Below are 16,437 nucleotides of genomic sequence, written 5' to 3'. Positions count from 1 at the left end.
CGGCTCTGAACCCTGTCCAGACTCTGCAGGCTCCATTGGACATCTTCAAATTTAGAGAAAGGCAAAGCAAGAGCTTCCCCCGTGTGATGCCAGATCCAACAAAGGGCCGTGGATCAGGTAATGAAACTTCAGCTTTCTCCTCTTTGAGATTTATTTACTGGCAGCTGACAAGGGACAAATTCAGATCGAATTGTGCAGTCAAAGCCTTGTCAAGCCTTTAGACGCACCCTTGTCTTGAATCACCTTCATGACTGGCATTTCGCTCAAAAGCCCTCGGCACTGGTCCTTAACAGCTTATGACATCACAAAGGACACTCCAGACAGATGCCTATATGGCATCCTGCAGCATTTTAAAAGAGAATTAGTGGTTTTAATTATGGTCGTAGTATGAAAGAGACCATGCCAGCTCGGCAGGAGACCTTTGATCGGGCCTTTTTGCTAGTACAATGCCACGGAACTGTGACTATGCCTGGTAAGGGGGCCCTTTCTTGCCGAATGACTCACTACTGATGTATGAATGTAGACAAGCTTCTAACCCTCCCTCTTCATTAGCAAGCATTTCTATACAGAGGTCTATACAGTGCTCGGAGTCTACAAGCCATACAATTGGGAGAAAAGAATCCCTACAGATTCTGCCTTGTACTTAGGAAATGCAGAAAGACTCAGAGTGACTTTATTCATTAAAACAGGTTGCTATTAATTAACTGTCATAATAAAATAAAGACCAATTATGAGCATTTTCTCTTGTACGGTTCTCTTTTTGGTAGAACGTATAAAAGATGCCCGAAACAGACATGCATTTAGAAAAGAAGCTTCTGAAGTCTCCTTTTACACAGCGGCAGCGGGAGCCGGCTAATTATTAGGACGAGATCAACAGGCGTACAAATGGGAGGAAGTATAAATATGAAAGTAATTAACGAAAGTAAAAATAGGATCCAGGTTACGAGTTGGTGTAACCGAGATGACCAAACACAGATTCGGCTTTGGGTGTTGGATAACATAGGAGAATACCACCTAGACGGTGGTAATAATCATCACACTTGTAAGTGATGGGACGTACAAGCCAGACTGTAATAGACACTGGGCAACACACTGCTTAACCCATCAAAAAAACAGTTTTTGCAGCAGATGTACTAAGCTTTGCCGAGAGATAAACTACCAATCAATCATCTCCTGTCATTTTTGAAATACAACCCGTAACATGGCAGTTAGGCTGGAATTGTATATCTCTCTCTCTACTTTATCACTCTCAGGCTTAGTACATCCTCCCCCTTTTTGTGGAAATGGAAACGTTTCGAAAAAATAAAGCGACAAAACCATTTTTTTTATTTTAAATTTATTGCTAAGGAGCATTAATCCGTAGTGTATAATACAGGTTTGCCTTATATACAGTATATTATAAAAACAAAAACTCCCCAAAACATCCACAATTATATACGGAAATTGAAGTATAACTGGCATTTGTAGAAAAGGTGTGATAGTCAATACAGCAGAGACTTGGCTGATAACATGGGACAGTGATGACGAACTGTCACACTCCAGCTGTTGTTGAACTACACATCCCAGCGTGCCCTGCAACAGTTTTGCAATCTGGCCATGCTAAAACGGTTGCAGGGCATGCTGGGATGTGTAATTCAACAACAGCTAGAGCGCCAAGATTCTCCATTATGAACTTGCTGTGAGGTAGGCAACATAAGCTTAAGTTTAGCCTATGTATAAAATATCTTACATATATATATTTATGAATTTTTGATAGTTCAGCAATTTAGATTTGGAACCAAACAGTAGGTTCATATACCTGAGAAATATTGTAGTGAAATTTTAATTTATAGGATCACCCAAGTTACCCATGCCTGAAATGCTTATTCCTAGCAGGCAGATTCATCAGACATTCTAAGATCTTAAAAATAGAGAGGTCACCTATCATCCTGTGGAGAGGTAAAGAGACGATATAACAAGACGTAGTACAACACCAGAATGTTCTACACAGAGATGGCAGGTCTGCTCAAAGACAGATAAGCTGTAGTCATTTTTCCAGAACACAACATCCAAGTACAGTATCACAGTTTATGAGGCAGATTCGATTAGCCACAGGGCAGATATACAATTATAAGCCCATTTCCTCACATTGGGCCAGATGTACTAGGTTTGAAAAGTAATAAAATGGGGAGTGATAACGCACCAACCAATCAGCTCCTGCCTGACATTTTTAAAACCCAGTCTGTGACATGGCAGGCAGGAGCTGATTGGCTGGTTGTTTATCACTCTCTATTTTATCATTTTTCAAGCTTAGTACATCTGGCCCCCTATTAACCTGTTAATCCATATATTCCGGGACTAGTGCTAAGAGTAATGGGGTAACATGCTCGTGACGGCCACTATAAAGGCAGAAAGTCTTACTCTCTGAGGTAATTAATAAAAGGGAACAGGTCATCTCTACACAATAGATGCTATACACAAAATGTCTTCTTCCACTGGGCTACAGTACACACACAATGTCTGCTACCACTGGCATTTTGTAAACCATAAACTGATTGATGCCTTTTTATTTACATACTGGTCTGGCTTAGAACCGCTGCCTCATTTATATCTCCAAGCGGTCAACTGCACCTAATGAATTTCGACAGAACGATCATTGGTACAGGTTGGGTCCTCAAAATGGCCGCACTTTGCTATTTCTGTGCATCGGGCTCCAAATCTCTACCATGGTGAGATGTCACGAATCTCCTTTCGAACGCTCCTTTGTTTTCTTAAGTCGCAGGGCTTCCTCTTTGAAGTAGTCTATGGCATGCAGTATTGCGTCTTTCTGGCTGTCATCCTTTGCTTTGCCGACGTAAGCAGAAAAGTGTTTGATGGCATCGTGTAGAAGCATTTCGGGATCAATCTCTGGTCTTTGCTGACGTAACATTCGCTCACAGGCAATGGCGTAGTTTTTGTGCCAGTTGACGGGGTGATTATCTTGTTTGCTAATGACCTCTTTATACAACTGAAAAACGAGAAAAAAAAAAAAAAGACACTTGACTGGAGAGATGATATTGTTCTACATATTAAAGGACACACACCGGTTCTTCTATACCAGATCTGCTGTATTTCACGATTTATTCCATGATTATCCCAACCAGAGCGGCTGACAATGCTGGGGTGTCTGGGTGTTGGAATGTGGTCACATTAGGGGGAGCAACTAATTACCCAGAGGCCCAATATTTCCATACAACCAGTTCTCTCCAGCTATTGTGAAACTACAAGTCCCGGCATGCACGTCCATACTTTTGCCATTATGGAATACTATTCCTTTAGCATGGCATGCTGGGATGTGTAGTTTCACAACAGCTGGAGCGCTGTTGGAAAGCTTATGGAAATGTCCTGTAATATGGAGTTTCTGGGCCCAGGTGTGGAGACATACTACACAACACTTGGTTTCAGCATTGTTCTCAAGCCCCCAAAATGGGTAATATTTGGCATTATGCCTACAGGTACTCACATAACACCAGGTGTCCGTAAATTATTGATTATTATATCAGCGATTGCTAAAAAAATTTTTTACAGTTTTGGCTGCACCATACCGCACCTCGCTTCGCCCTTGTTAAAATGGAGTGGTTGGAGGGATCATTGGGAAAGGATGTATCCACTGAAAATGTTTTCAATACATGGGAAAGTTATATTGATACTCAACCACACACCATAAAATCTGGAAATGTTTCCAGGAGTACACGCTGGTATGAGACCCATATGTGTATGACGGATCCTCCGATTTCTTTTGATAATACACACCAATAGTACTTTAAATTCCCATCCTGGGAACTCGCCGCTATGGAAATAATACCTACGCGACCCACCATGCCAAGCGGTGTCACTTCTACTGGTATTTAAGTTTTCTTTATAGGTTTTATTATTTTAAACATTACATGTTTATACGCTGTACCTTATGCACAAAATGTCTGTACTGAATTTTCTTCTGTGCGCTTCAATAAAGTTTATAACAAAAAAAAAATTCAAAGTACAAATCCACCTCAACCAAGGAATGCCTTCAGAACAGGAAGATGAAAGCCACCGGTATCTTATAATGTGACCTGCGCACAGAGGTCCACCTAGAACTTTGACCTTTTGTTTGTAGGGAACAGTGTGATAGAACTGCAACGTCCAGGTGTGCAATATTCATAGAGACTTATTCAGAAAGAGTCATAGTTTAAGCAAATGGCATCGCTGCAAAAGTATTGGTTTAGGGGTGTGCACAATTATGCAACAAAAGTATTGAAGATTTTATATTGTCACTTATTTTATTTTAGAAAAGGTTCATCACTTGTATTTAAAGGAGGAAAAAGGCCATGGTTTGTGTTCCTAGTGTGTGACTTTTTACCACTTATTACTTTCCATTGTATTTTTTTTCTATGCAGTTTTACCTGGTGTGCTGCTGTTTAACCCTTTGAGCACCACATGAATTTGTTAAAATAGGTTTCAAAATTGCCAAGCAAACATTTAGGGCAGGAATTCAATCCCCCGCTGCCATTTCCGATGGGGGAAATAGAGGCGGGTGCCTATTCAATGCGGTCTTTCCACGACCGCATTGAGAAGGCATTTCGGCAGAACGGATCAGACTTTAAAAGCAGAACGGCCGTGGATTGTCGAGATCACGGCCGTTTCTCGACGATCCACGGACGTTTTCCGTGGACATGCCCCCTTCGGCAGGAGGGACATTGAATCTTGCTGAATAACAGGCCAAGGTCACGAATGTCGGAATTGTCCCGACAGTCGTGACCCGGGATTGAATACCCCCATTATATTCATCAAAATGACCTAATTGTTTACCTTATATAGGAAATATATAATCTTTTTCACATAACATTTTTTATTTGAATTTCTATAACAAATGTGAGCGATGCTGGAATTTTTGGTGGAGATTTTGAACATCTATCAGAGATGTGGGCACTCAAAGGGTTAAATAAAGTGTTATAGAAATACATACAATTATACACTCTTTTTTAAGCTGAGTACACACCGTCCTGGCTTGATGACAAACCGACCACTGCGCCGATGCATGTAAGCAAATACACTTGGAGTCATTGCAGTACATAGTATTTATCATTCTTTTGACTCGGGGACCTGTGTAGCCTCTTGTTAGTCCTCTTCCATGCACATCCCAACTTCATTGAAATCAAAACACACATGAACCGAACCCCCTCACATTCCATTAGCCTAATGCTGTTCACTAGGCGGAGCAGTTCTGTTTGTAGAGCACCACTACGGGTGAGCTCCATATTCCTTCCCACCACAGTACAGCGGGTCCATCTAAAGACGGACATTGAATAGCGATCTCGCACACTCACCCAATGGCGTAACTGTTCACACAGCTATGAAGAACCTGCATGATGGTACAAATTGAGCAACCATAACTTCTGCAGTGGACACAGTGTCGGACCAGCTGTAACCAATGTACTTTACCTTGTGAGAATACATGTAGAGTTGATTTCTCACCGCTGTGGACAGATGAGTGGACTCGGCCAGATCGAAGATAAAGAAAGAGGTTTTTACTCTGCAAAACAGCATATGTTAAAGACGATGGGGTCAAAAAGAAATTTAATTTTGAGGCAATTTCTAGTTCATAAGGTTGCTATACAATAGATAACCTTTATAAATGTATCCTATATAAGAAAAGGCTGCTCCTCATCTCTAGGAGGGGTCAGGTGTTGTGGGCACCGGCGACCACTAGATGGTGCCATTCGGAGCGATTGAAGTGTTGCTCTGTTTGGCCGTGCGCAGCCAACAGCGCTGGCATTACTGTTGTGTTGTTCTGTCATTTTGGAACTAGTCAATGTACTGTATAATCTGAAACCTATAGTGCTCTCCAATGCTATGAATAATATGAACGCCCAATCCCTTACTATGATCACACTCTATGCTCCGATATCTCACGTTATAGAACAAATCACTCACCATACAGATGTTGGACAGCACGTGGGATTTACTAGAATTCCCAGCATGCAATCGCCCAATTTCACTAACATATGACAAATTGAAATCAACATGGTGGCTTTGATTACATACAGAACAGTAATTGCTGCTGTAATTTACAGTAGCTGTTTTTTTTTTATTGATCTCGTGATCTATTCATCCCATTTTAATGTCTCCACTGCTTCATTTGTGAATTAAAATAAAGATTTTCTTAAAAAAACAAAACAACAACATGGTTCCTGATGGACCATGAGCACATGTGAGATGTATGAAAAGAAGTTCAGGCTGATGCAGGTTTCATAAAAAAGGGGTAATGTTTGCATATACGTACCGTGCTTCCCACATCTCCTCATTAGCAATGGCTTCCCAGGAGGAATGCTCAAACCTAGTTGGAAAGGAATATTCATTAAATATTTAATATGAACCATTTATTAGATGACCAGAGTTTCCCTGTAGCCATACATTATTAAAAAATCAGGCCAAAAATTGCTATCACTTCCCTTATATTACTGCCACAAACTCTACAAGTTTCACTACTGCAACCTAAACAAAACACAAGACTAGAACCAACAGACTCGGAACCAGTGAACTAAACTGCATGATACTGCACATACTTCCCATACTCCTCTGTCCAGTTATACAGATTGCTGGTAAGAGTAATCCACTCTTCTGCATTGAAAATCGTATTTTTAGGGACAAGTTTCTCACATGCCCCCCACGGCCATAGAGAATGGGTTTTCTTCCACGTCGGATCTCCTTCATTCAGTCCTATGCACACATATGTTTCCTTACTGCAGAAAACAAATGAAAACAGATGAAAAACACTTAGAAGTCACCTAAGGATATGAAAATGAGCTTGGTAACATTGGTAACAAAACGTCTTATATGCACTGAATACATGTGACGCGAACCCTGCCCGTCTCCGCTTCAGGGAGACAGACAGGGTTAGGGGGGAGCGGGGAGGTGGGGGAAAGTGTCGGGGACCGGCAGGAAGCTCTGTTAGCAGGGGATGCGTGCGTGTCTTGTGCGCGTCCCCTACCGGCAATTGGCAGGGCTGGTGGTTGGCGATCCTACCACCAGCCCCTGGATGATAGAGGCCGGCTCCATCTGTAGCTAAACTAATTATCAGGCCGACAGAAAACGTAACCTGTTTAAGTGGCAACACGCCAGCAGTTTACCTTTGACCGCCATGGTTTGGAACGTAACCATCAAGATATAGACACAGGAAAAGTGAACGATTACATGGAATGCTTACTGTTCATTTACTTTGAGAAAATGCTGAAGGTTAAATGTAACTGTTCCATCCGGAAGTGACGTTTGTAGCGGATTCCAACGGTTCCCTGGAAAACGGATGCTCCTCAAGTGCTTTGCGGTCTTCGGTAAATACCATTCATAGGTCATCATCTGCACAATATCAACACGCAAGAGAAATGCCATTAGCATCTACATGACCTAGACCTATATTGTCATGGTATGGATCCGCCCACTACTCGTTAGTGGATTATCATTTGTGGCTAAACTCTTGATCATGATAATTATCATAAGGATTTGTGGTCCAATACACACATCCCACATTCTATGCATGAGACGGCCACTGACATTACTACAAAGGGTGGTATTCAACCAGGAATCTTGTGCCTGGCCATAGAGACCCTGGACCAATAGGCCTTTAAAATGGTACGGCTCTAGAAATGCCAACCATGCTGCGGGTGACAGGGACAGGACAGAACAGATGCAGAGCAGACCTTGCACTTGCATAGCCCCACAGCCATTAGATATGTACGTAAACCACTGGGCCTACTTACAAATCTGAATGAGACTTTTATTGCAACAGGTAATTGCGCGCGCATTCGGATGGATATGCACCAATGAGTATATGGATAGTACTGATGGCTGCTTTTCGGGGCAGCTGTACCCATACCAGAGCAATATTGATTTGCTCAGGAAATTATGTATCCATCGCTGCAACGCATAGCGACTTGGGTACCTCATTATCGGCTCCGGATGATGAACAGACCCCTTAATCACAAATAAATGGACTGTGTAGTCCAGTCCTAAAGAACCCAGAGTGCTCAAAACTTCAAACCTTGTAGGAGACCGGATTTACTTAGGTTTCCATGTAATAACTATTACCCCAATAAAAAATGGACACCTAATTCCGGGATATAGCATTGAAGGTGTCAGGATCATGTTCAGAAACCAGACGGACATTCTTGAAATAAGTAAACAACATCCCAGCCATACTACAATGGAGGCAAGAACAATGGGAGAGGAGCAGCAGGGAGGGGGCTGCTAGAGTTAACATAGTTTGGACAATGGGACAGAAATCAGAAGCACAGCCAGAAAGCCACTGACTGGGATTAGAATTGTAACTAAATACTACCCGTGTAACACTCTTATTGCTGCCTATATAGCAAAATGTAAATGACTCAGAAAATATAAGACAATGGTTAACACAACACAACACGTGTTTTATTGGTATTTTTTTTTATCCATTATTATAGGCATATAATAATAAAAAAACATGAATACATCCTGAAAAACATTTAATCATATTTGGAGATCTGTGTTGTCAATCACGACAAATCTAACATACAGTCAAGGTCCATAAATATTGGGACATCGACATAGTTCATATTTTGGGCCGAAATCTCCACGTGTGTATGGCCCTTTACTTTTGGGATGCTGGCAGTCAGGATTCGGGCATGAACATCCTCATTGATCCTCATAGGTTTATTTATCCTTCTGCAAATTATAATCTCTTTTTTTAAATCTCTGTGAACGTCATGGGAAGGCCTAGGGCAGGCATGTCCAAACCATGGCCCTCCAGCTGTTGTGAAACTACAATTCCCATCATGCCATGCCACAGTTTTGCTGTTAGGGAATGCTACAACTATGGCAAGGCATGCTGGGATGTTTAGTTTCACAACAGCTGGAGGGCCACAGTTTGGACATGCCTGGCCTAGGGGCAAGGGGGGCGATGTTAGAGCACTCAGAGGGGCGTTCCAAAGCTCACTACATCACGTGCCATGTTTTACTCTCCTGCAGATCCAGCAGCTAATATTGTAGTTCTCAATCGAATCAATACTGATCTGCAGAACACCCATAAATATTCCCATAATGCCACACTGCCATCTAGGCAAAACAGTTCTCTCGCTCATCTGATTCAGAACTGTAAAATCAAATTTGGCTATTTTTTTTATTCCATGTAAATAATATAAATCACTGTGATCTTCACTTACCTCCTGGTCCACTAAGGATAGATCAGGCCGAAATCCCTCGCAATAGTGAACATAACGCAGGGAGTTCCCAGGCAGATCCCCTCTCAGTAAGATTGTGGCGTTTTGGGGCATTGACAACAGAATATTCCGTGCAAATGTATCTACCACGTAATTGCTGCTTTGATCACAGATGCTACAAAAAGAAATTAGCTCGATAACCATGGTACAACTAAGCGTTACTGAGTACATACAAAATACACGCAAGATAGAGGTACCTGTAGTTATAACTTAACTGACGAATAATGACCACAACAGCAACAATCCATTCTGTGTACAGTAGTAATTCTTTATTGGCCATTTTTGCGGGGACGCTACGGACCAATGAAGCCAGGCCAAGCCCAGCCAGAACACAAATCACAATATTGCTCTGCATCCAAAATCTTTCCACCTATGGAACAAAGAAGCACATCACTACAATGGATTGCTTTACTCATGCTAGCCAAATCTGTCCCAGGATATAAGAAGAAAGGATTTATAGGTCTGCAGAATTTGAACATTGATAAGTGACCATGGCAACCACAGTTACATGATCTGCTGAGCAGAGAGGGTTTTCAGCTCTTTAGCATTCAGAGCAGACTGTATAAAGAAGCAGATTAAGCATAACGTGGTGTGGCTTGACACATATACTGTAAACAAGTGAAAGTGTCACGAGATAAACTACCAGCCGTAGGTCTAAATATTTAAATGGTGGTGTTGCCCATAGTAACCAAATTCTAGATATCAGGTCTGTCTTACTTCCGGGAAAGTAATAGTATCTGATTGGTTGGTATGGGAAACACTACTACTTACACACACTGCAGACCAAAATCCTGGGTGTGTAATGTTAAGGAGTACATATTATATACATACATATGTGCTCAATAACATTACACATGTCCCCGCGGCAGCCCTGCGTAGTCAGCATAGTGTCCACGTCAGGCAGCGTAGTCACCGTACTGTCCCCACGTCCAGCTTTGTCCCTGGCAAGCCTAGTAAGCGCCTCTCACACAGCGCCGGTAACCACCAGATCCCCTGCCGGAGGAGAGGCTCCATCTGCCTGGAACGCACGAGCGTCTCATACACAAGTGCGTCTCAGTAATTTGTGCGGCAGGGTACAGCAACCCTGCAGGTGTCCGCTTTAGGGAGATGGTCAGGGTTAGGGGTTCGGTTGCGTGTGCGTCTCGTGCACAAACGGGGTGGGGGCTGCGGTGCGCAAGTGCCCCTCATGCACAATAAAGGACGCATTTGCCAGTGCTCCATGTTACATACTGGCAAATGCGTCCTTTTCAAACCCCCACTATCCATGCCAGCCCGAAGCGGTACGCGTCCTCCCGACCTGTTCATACCCCCACTATCCACGTCGGCGTGGAGTTGATTTTCTAAAGTGTGGCGAGTGCAGCGAGCCACCAAGCCCATTGCGTGGAGAGCGCACGAGGCCCACGTGGCGAAGTGGAAAATGAGCTCGAAGCGCGGCGAGCGCACGCGGAATACACGTCAAGTAATCCACTGCGCTCGCCATGATTTGTGCTTGTTTTCCTGGATAGTGGGGGTGTTTTAGGAACACATTCACACCTGTCATGTCATCCATCTGAAACAATAATGATGACACCTGTTAACTGTTAAATGGATTTTAATGACATAAAGAAGAAAACAATGATCAATGCGTAACGCGGACTGACTACGCTAACTGCGTAAGCTCCGGTTAGCCGCGAACATACACACAGTCGCAGATACAAGCTGACTACGTGACTGCGGGAACACTACGCTGATGCTGGCAGGGACGCTGGTTGAGATGCGGACAGGGACACTACGCTGACTACGTAAGTGCCGCTGTGAAACTACACAAGTTGATTGGTCAGAGTGTAGTGCAAATGTCTGAACGCAGTCAGTTTTTTTAATGTGATATATTTGCTTAAACTGCATTAAAACATAGATTTAACTTGTGACTCATGTAATGAATAAACTTACCACACCGAGGAAGAGAGGTTTATGGATATCTAAATTTGCCCTCCATGCAAAAAATAAGGAATAGAACAGCAGCATTGCGACATGTAGACCAACTATGGAAATATTCGGTCCCCTGCAATTGGATCCCAATAACTCAGTTATAAAGCAGAAATTGTGCATCAGAAGATCCTTCTAGAACTAAAACTATATAGAACAAGATTTAATATGGTTTTAGACCATGTTGTTGTTCCTCAACAGGAACGGGTAGTAGTCATTTAGGGTACCCAAATTACAATAAGAATATAAAAAGGAGAATTTAGCAACGATAGAAACACTCTTAGTACTCACCGCTTTATACAACACAGTATCACCCCCAACAGGGCTAAACCTGCAGCCAGGGGGGTAACTTCTGCCCACATGTGATTCATCTGATACCTGAAGAGGGGACAAGGATTTAACAAATAGCCACCTGGTGTAGCCAGCTACATACAATACACACATATATACTAGACAGATAGATAGATAGATATGCCATCTTTCCTATAGAAACTTGATAATGCTCTTAGAGACAGGATACATATGATATCCTGGCGGTGAGGACTGTGACGGTGAAAAGACTGACCCTGGCATCCCAATGCAAATAATACCAATACCTGTCTCACCTATCCCCTTAACCATAACTCTCCCTTGCCACAGCTTAACCCTGACCTTCCCTCCCCAGGCCCTGACCCCAACATTCCCCTCTAGTTCCAATACCCAACTCCGATACCATGTCGCCAACCCTCCCCTCTCCCTGTAAGTACCTAAACCTGGACCTCTTACCCCGCAACCTAACCCTAAGTCCTCCCCCATTAGTATCTAAACCTAATCCCCCCTCCCCGGCCTGTCCGTAAGCAATCCTCATACTAACTGATTGGATGCCGATTGTTGTATTCTATCGTCGGCATCCTGATGCTTTTGCGGATTTGGCAACGCCTTCATCCTGACCGCTGTGATGCTGCCCGCTTCTTGTCCTCATACATCATTACTGCAGTTGCACTGGTTGTCCTTTTTTGCCACAAATGTGTCTTACAAGCAATGTGATGCACTAGTAGTAGATATACAAGTGTCACATATCATATTGACTAGCATAGTCTCCCGGTGAGTCCTAGTTACATCTCATTTATTTATGAAACATTGGATGGTAAAACCGTGTGCTTCAGATGGTGTTTATATCTGATTATTTTTAAAAGGACAATGCTTTTACTAGCAAGAGATGGCTAGCAAAAAAAAAAAAAAGCCCTTTCAAATATCGGGCATAATCATGATCACAAGTGTTGGGCTTAACAACCAGATGCTTCGTAAATAAACACTTATATAGGGCTAAAAATCACGTGACCATATTCTTAAACAGAAAAAAAAATACACAGATAGATAGATAGATAGATAGATAGATAGATAGATAGATAGATAGATAGATAGATTTAAAGTGTTATTTTCTTACATCAGAATGTCTTTCATACCAGATCCCATTTCTGACTTCGCCTAGTGAAGAAGTGCACAGAAATCCTTTAGTGACGTGTATAAGGTCAGCGGAAAGCAAGTGTAACAACCAGTAGTTAATGCTGCACCTCTTTGTTCTTCCCCTACCCATGTACAACACCACGATAACAACATTTCTGGAAGCCAGTCATGTAAACTAAACCTTAGTAACCAGTGTCAATCCCAAGCATTTATAAACAAACAGTAAAATTACTCTTACCCAGTATTTACATTGCCATCTGTAAGCTTTTCTTGCAGCACCCATACAAATGGAAGGGTTTCTTTGCCTTGAGAAGTAAATCCCTGCTTTTAGACCTACTGTACAACATTGTGGTAGCGTTAAACGCGGGGTACAACTTCTTGAGGCTAGTCAGTGTTTCCCAAGTCATACTAACAGTCCAGGTATTTGTGATACCCATGTTTGAGCACAGAGGGTTATTAAAAATAACTGTGGTACTAATTAAGTCACCTGTTCTCAAGTATGGTTATCCTTAAACCTGGACTATGAGTGTGGCTATCGACCTTAGAGAATCACTTTCATATAAACCATACTTCCTTTGCTATGTAACATTATTAAATGCGATCAAATGAAAACTTTAATATATGGTTGATTAAAGTATTAACATTGTACAGCTAATTATTATCTCCCTAATTCAACTAATAGATAGCAATACAAGTAAACCAAATTACACACACACACACACACACACACACACACACACACACACACACACACACACACTGTGTAGCAAATGGGAGACAAGTAGAACAGAAATGCCAGCATCTCATTGGCTACACAGAATCCTGGTAATCTGCTCTCTGACATTCTAAGACTATACCACCCTGATCATTTTCTGGGTGTTTATAAAACCAATTCTAGAGTCACTTCTGAAACTGTCCTTTAAACATCACGGACTACTAATCAGAGGTAGGGATTTATTTGCAGCTAAACAGATTAACCACTTGAAAAAGAAAATGAAAAGAATTTCTGCTAATATTGTATTTAAGGTTCTTCTTTCTGAAGTTCAAAAAAACAAAAAAAAAACCAAGAGATTGTTTTTCTTACTAGACTGAATGTGCCATACTCCTCTCGAAGTAAATGAGTCAAAAACCCTTGAATGGTCGTCTGGTCTCCCCAAGTCCACCGTGCGTGATTCAAGTAGGAAGAAATAATTAGGTACGAGTACGGCGATAGCCCTGCGGTGAAACATGCTCCTAACTTCAGTAAATAGCTCCAGGACAATTCCTGCACAGGGAACGAAGTGCGTTACTTTGAGTAGAGGCTGGAATACATCAAATAATATTCTACACATAGGCGATTTCCCAATTTGTAACAAGCCCCAGTGAATGCTGTCAAATCTCATGACTTTGCGGATTATTTAGAAATTGCTTTAAACTGATCTCTTTTGCATGGCAGAGGGAGACTGTAAGTGAAGCCAATATTATTAGTGAAGACTCCACAAAAGTATCATTGCCTCCGCCTAAGTCATTTCCCCGATATTCATAGGTAGGATAACTGTGAGGCTGAGATAACCCACTTGAAAATCATTAGAATGAGGCTTATGGTGAATATCCGGAACTCAACAACAAAATTGGGAAAAGATTCAGCACCTATGTATTTAACACATTCTAGTTTTGCAGTTTTGATGGCACTATTGGCCTTAATGCCCCCCATGTTGGCATCGATATCGAGTAATATCTGGCAAGCAGAGTGGGTGCCAGCAAGCAAATTGTTGAGAAGATTAAGGATTAAAGCAGAACATAAAAAAGGTAAAAATAAAAGGGTGAGTGGTGGAGAGAATGCAAGTAGGGTGAGCAGGAGAGAAAGCCAATGAAGGACAAGCCATTCAGAAAGAGCCTTCTGATCAGTTAAGCAAGGAGAGAGAGAGAGAGAGAGAGAGAGAGAGAGAGAGAGAGAGAGAGAGAGTCAGTCCAAGAAAGTGAGGGTGAGTCAAAGAAGGGCCAAGAACGGTTGAGTTCAAAAAGGGCCAAAAAGGGAAAGGGAGGGAAAGTCCAAGAAGACGACAACAGTAAGGAAAATCCAAAGATGATGTAAAGGGGAAGGAAGAGTCCAAGAAGATTAAAAGAGTAAAGAAACCCATGTACTTGTGTAGTTTCACGGCGGCAGGCTATGCTACGTTTTTAGCCTAGGATAAGCTACGTTGTCAGCGTAGCCCAACAGCTGCCTATCTTAATCAGCGTAGCGTCCCCGCAGCAGCCCTTCGTAGTCAGCGTAGTCACGGTACTGTCCCTGGGATCTGCAGCTCTGTCCCCGGCAAGCCTAGTGAGCACCTCTCACACAGCGCCAGTAACCGCCAGATCCCCTGCGCTGGCGGACGCCGGCGGAGAGGCAATCATGCGGGTACCGGCGAAGAGGCGCTCCATCTGCCTGAGAAGCACAAGTTTTTAGACGCTTGTGCGTCTCAGTAACTATTGCGTCAGGGTACGGCAACCCTGCCCATGTTCGCTTCAGGGAGACGGGGTTAGGGGTTCGGTAGCACGTACGTCTCGTGCACAAATGGGGCTGCGGGCACAAGTGTGTCTCTTATTGCTCCATGTTACATACTAATGCCTCCTTTTTAAACCACCAGTTTCCACGGAGTGGCGAGCGCAGAGAGTCCCGCGAGGGGACACATTACTCGTCCTCTCGACCTGTTCGTACCCCCACTATCCACGTCGGTATGGAGATGAGCCACCAGCCCAAAGCGTGGAGAGAGCAGCGGGCCCCGCGAGGGGACGCGTAAAATGAGGCTGAAGCATGGCGAGCGAAGCAAGCCTCGTGAGGGGATGTGGAATACACATCAAGTAATTTGCGTCCCCTGACGTGGATAGTGGGAGTGTTTAAAGAAAACATTCACACCTGGCATATCATCCATCTGAAACAGTAATGATGACATGTGTTAACTGGCAACTGGATTATATTAAACAATAAAGAAAAAAGAAAACCTATGAACAATGTTCAATAATAGCATATAACAAGTCCAATAAACTCTAAAAACAGACATTCTTCTCTTTCTGCATTCCCTTCAGATACAGCTGATGTTGACACAGCTGCATCAACAGGTTTGTCAGCTGGTTTGTCTGCCGTTGAGACCAGAGTTAGTGCATGCAAAATGCGCCAGAAAGCGTTCTCTGCACCAAGGGTAGGAATCAAGGTATTGACGTGCAGTGCCCCTCTAGCTCTTGTTCCTCCACTTGCATGAGCCCCAGAGCCTTTCAATATTTTGGGTATGAACCCCAGTGTCTGGGTCCATGAAATTCTAGCTTTGGTTGACACGCTCATGATTGTACCCTGCCTGCTCAAGTTGTGTGTTGTTCGTGCGCCAACAGTCTTGGTATATGGTGGAACCCGGTTCAATATGCATCTGGATGGCGGACATCAGGGTGCTGGCGTCACGACTGGCCACTGGTGTTATGAAACATTCACCTGTCTCACAGGATATGCCACCAAAGAGCCACTGCTGAGGTAGGATGCGTCCAACATGATTCTTGCACTTCCTCCACCTCAACAATTTTGCCGGGTCCGCCAATCCGGCATTGCGGCTGCGACATCAATTTGAGGGTACACGCCTCCTGCATAAGGTTGTTATTTATCACAGCGGTTTTGTTTGAAATCATAAGCTGGCGCTCACAAAATGTAATACTTGTCAGCTCATCCGCCCACGAAAATGTGAACCGCAGAAGGGTCAGAAATGTCAGGTGACATCTGCGAAACCATTGTGCGGCCCAAAGACTGACCTTCTTCCCACAGCTTCTTATA

General features: G+C 43.0%; 1 protein-coding gene across 4 annotated transcripts in view; it reads right to left on the bottom strand.

Moving 5' to 3' along the window:
- Nucleotides 1-2,280: 2,280 nt before the first annotated feature.
- The window catches only part of TMEM260 (transmembrane protein 260), a 76,977-nt gene continuing 62,820 nt past the window's right edge, over nt 2,281-16,437 (bottom strand). For all 4 annotated transcript variants that reach the window (XM_083166989.1, XM_083166991.1, XM_083166988.1 and 1 more), the window contains 11 exons: nt 13,744-13,923; nt 12,640-12,680; nt 11,505-11,591; nt 11,178-11,289; nt 9,446-9,618; nt 9,192-9,363; nt 7,205-7,353; nt 6,564-6,740; nt 6,281-6,334; nt 5,440-5,530; nt 2,281-2,986 (listed from right to left, as the gene is read on the bottom strand). In XM_083166989.1, coding sequence (XP_083023115.1) covers nt 2,717-2,986; nt 5,440-5,530; nt 6,281-6,334; nt 6,564-6,740; nt 7,205-7,353; nt 9,192-9,363; nt 9,446-9,618; nt 11,178-11,289; nt 11,505-11,591; nt 12,640-12,680; nt 13,744-13,923 — 1,506 coding nt within the window. In that variant the 3' untranslated portion in view covers nt 2,281-2,716. The remainder of the gene's footprint in view (nt 2,987-5,439; nt 5,531-6,280; nt 6,335-6,563; nt 6,741-7,204; nt 7,354-9,191; nt 9,364-9,445; nt 9,619-11,177; nt 11,290-11,504; nt 11,592-12,639; nt 12,681-13,743; nt 13,924-16,437) is intronic.

The sequence above is a fragment of the Crinia signifera genome, chromosome 12 (genome assembly GCF_055691185.1).
Source record: "Crinia signifera chromosome 12, ASM5569118v1, whole genome shotgun sequence".
In the NCBI taxonomy this organism is placed as follows: Eukaryota; Metazoa; Chordata; class Amphibia; order Anura; family Myobatrachidae; genus Crinia; species Crinia signifera.
The sequence above is the reverse complement of the archived record's forward strand: the minus strand, read 5'-3'. Positions and strand labels throughout refer to the sequence as shown.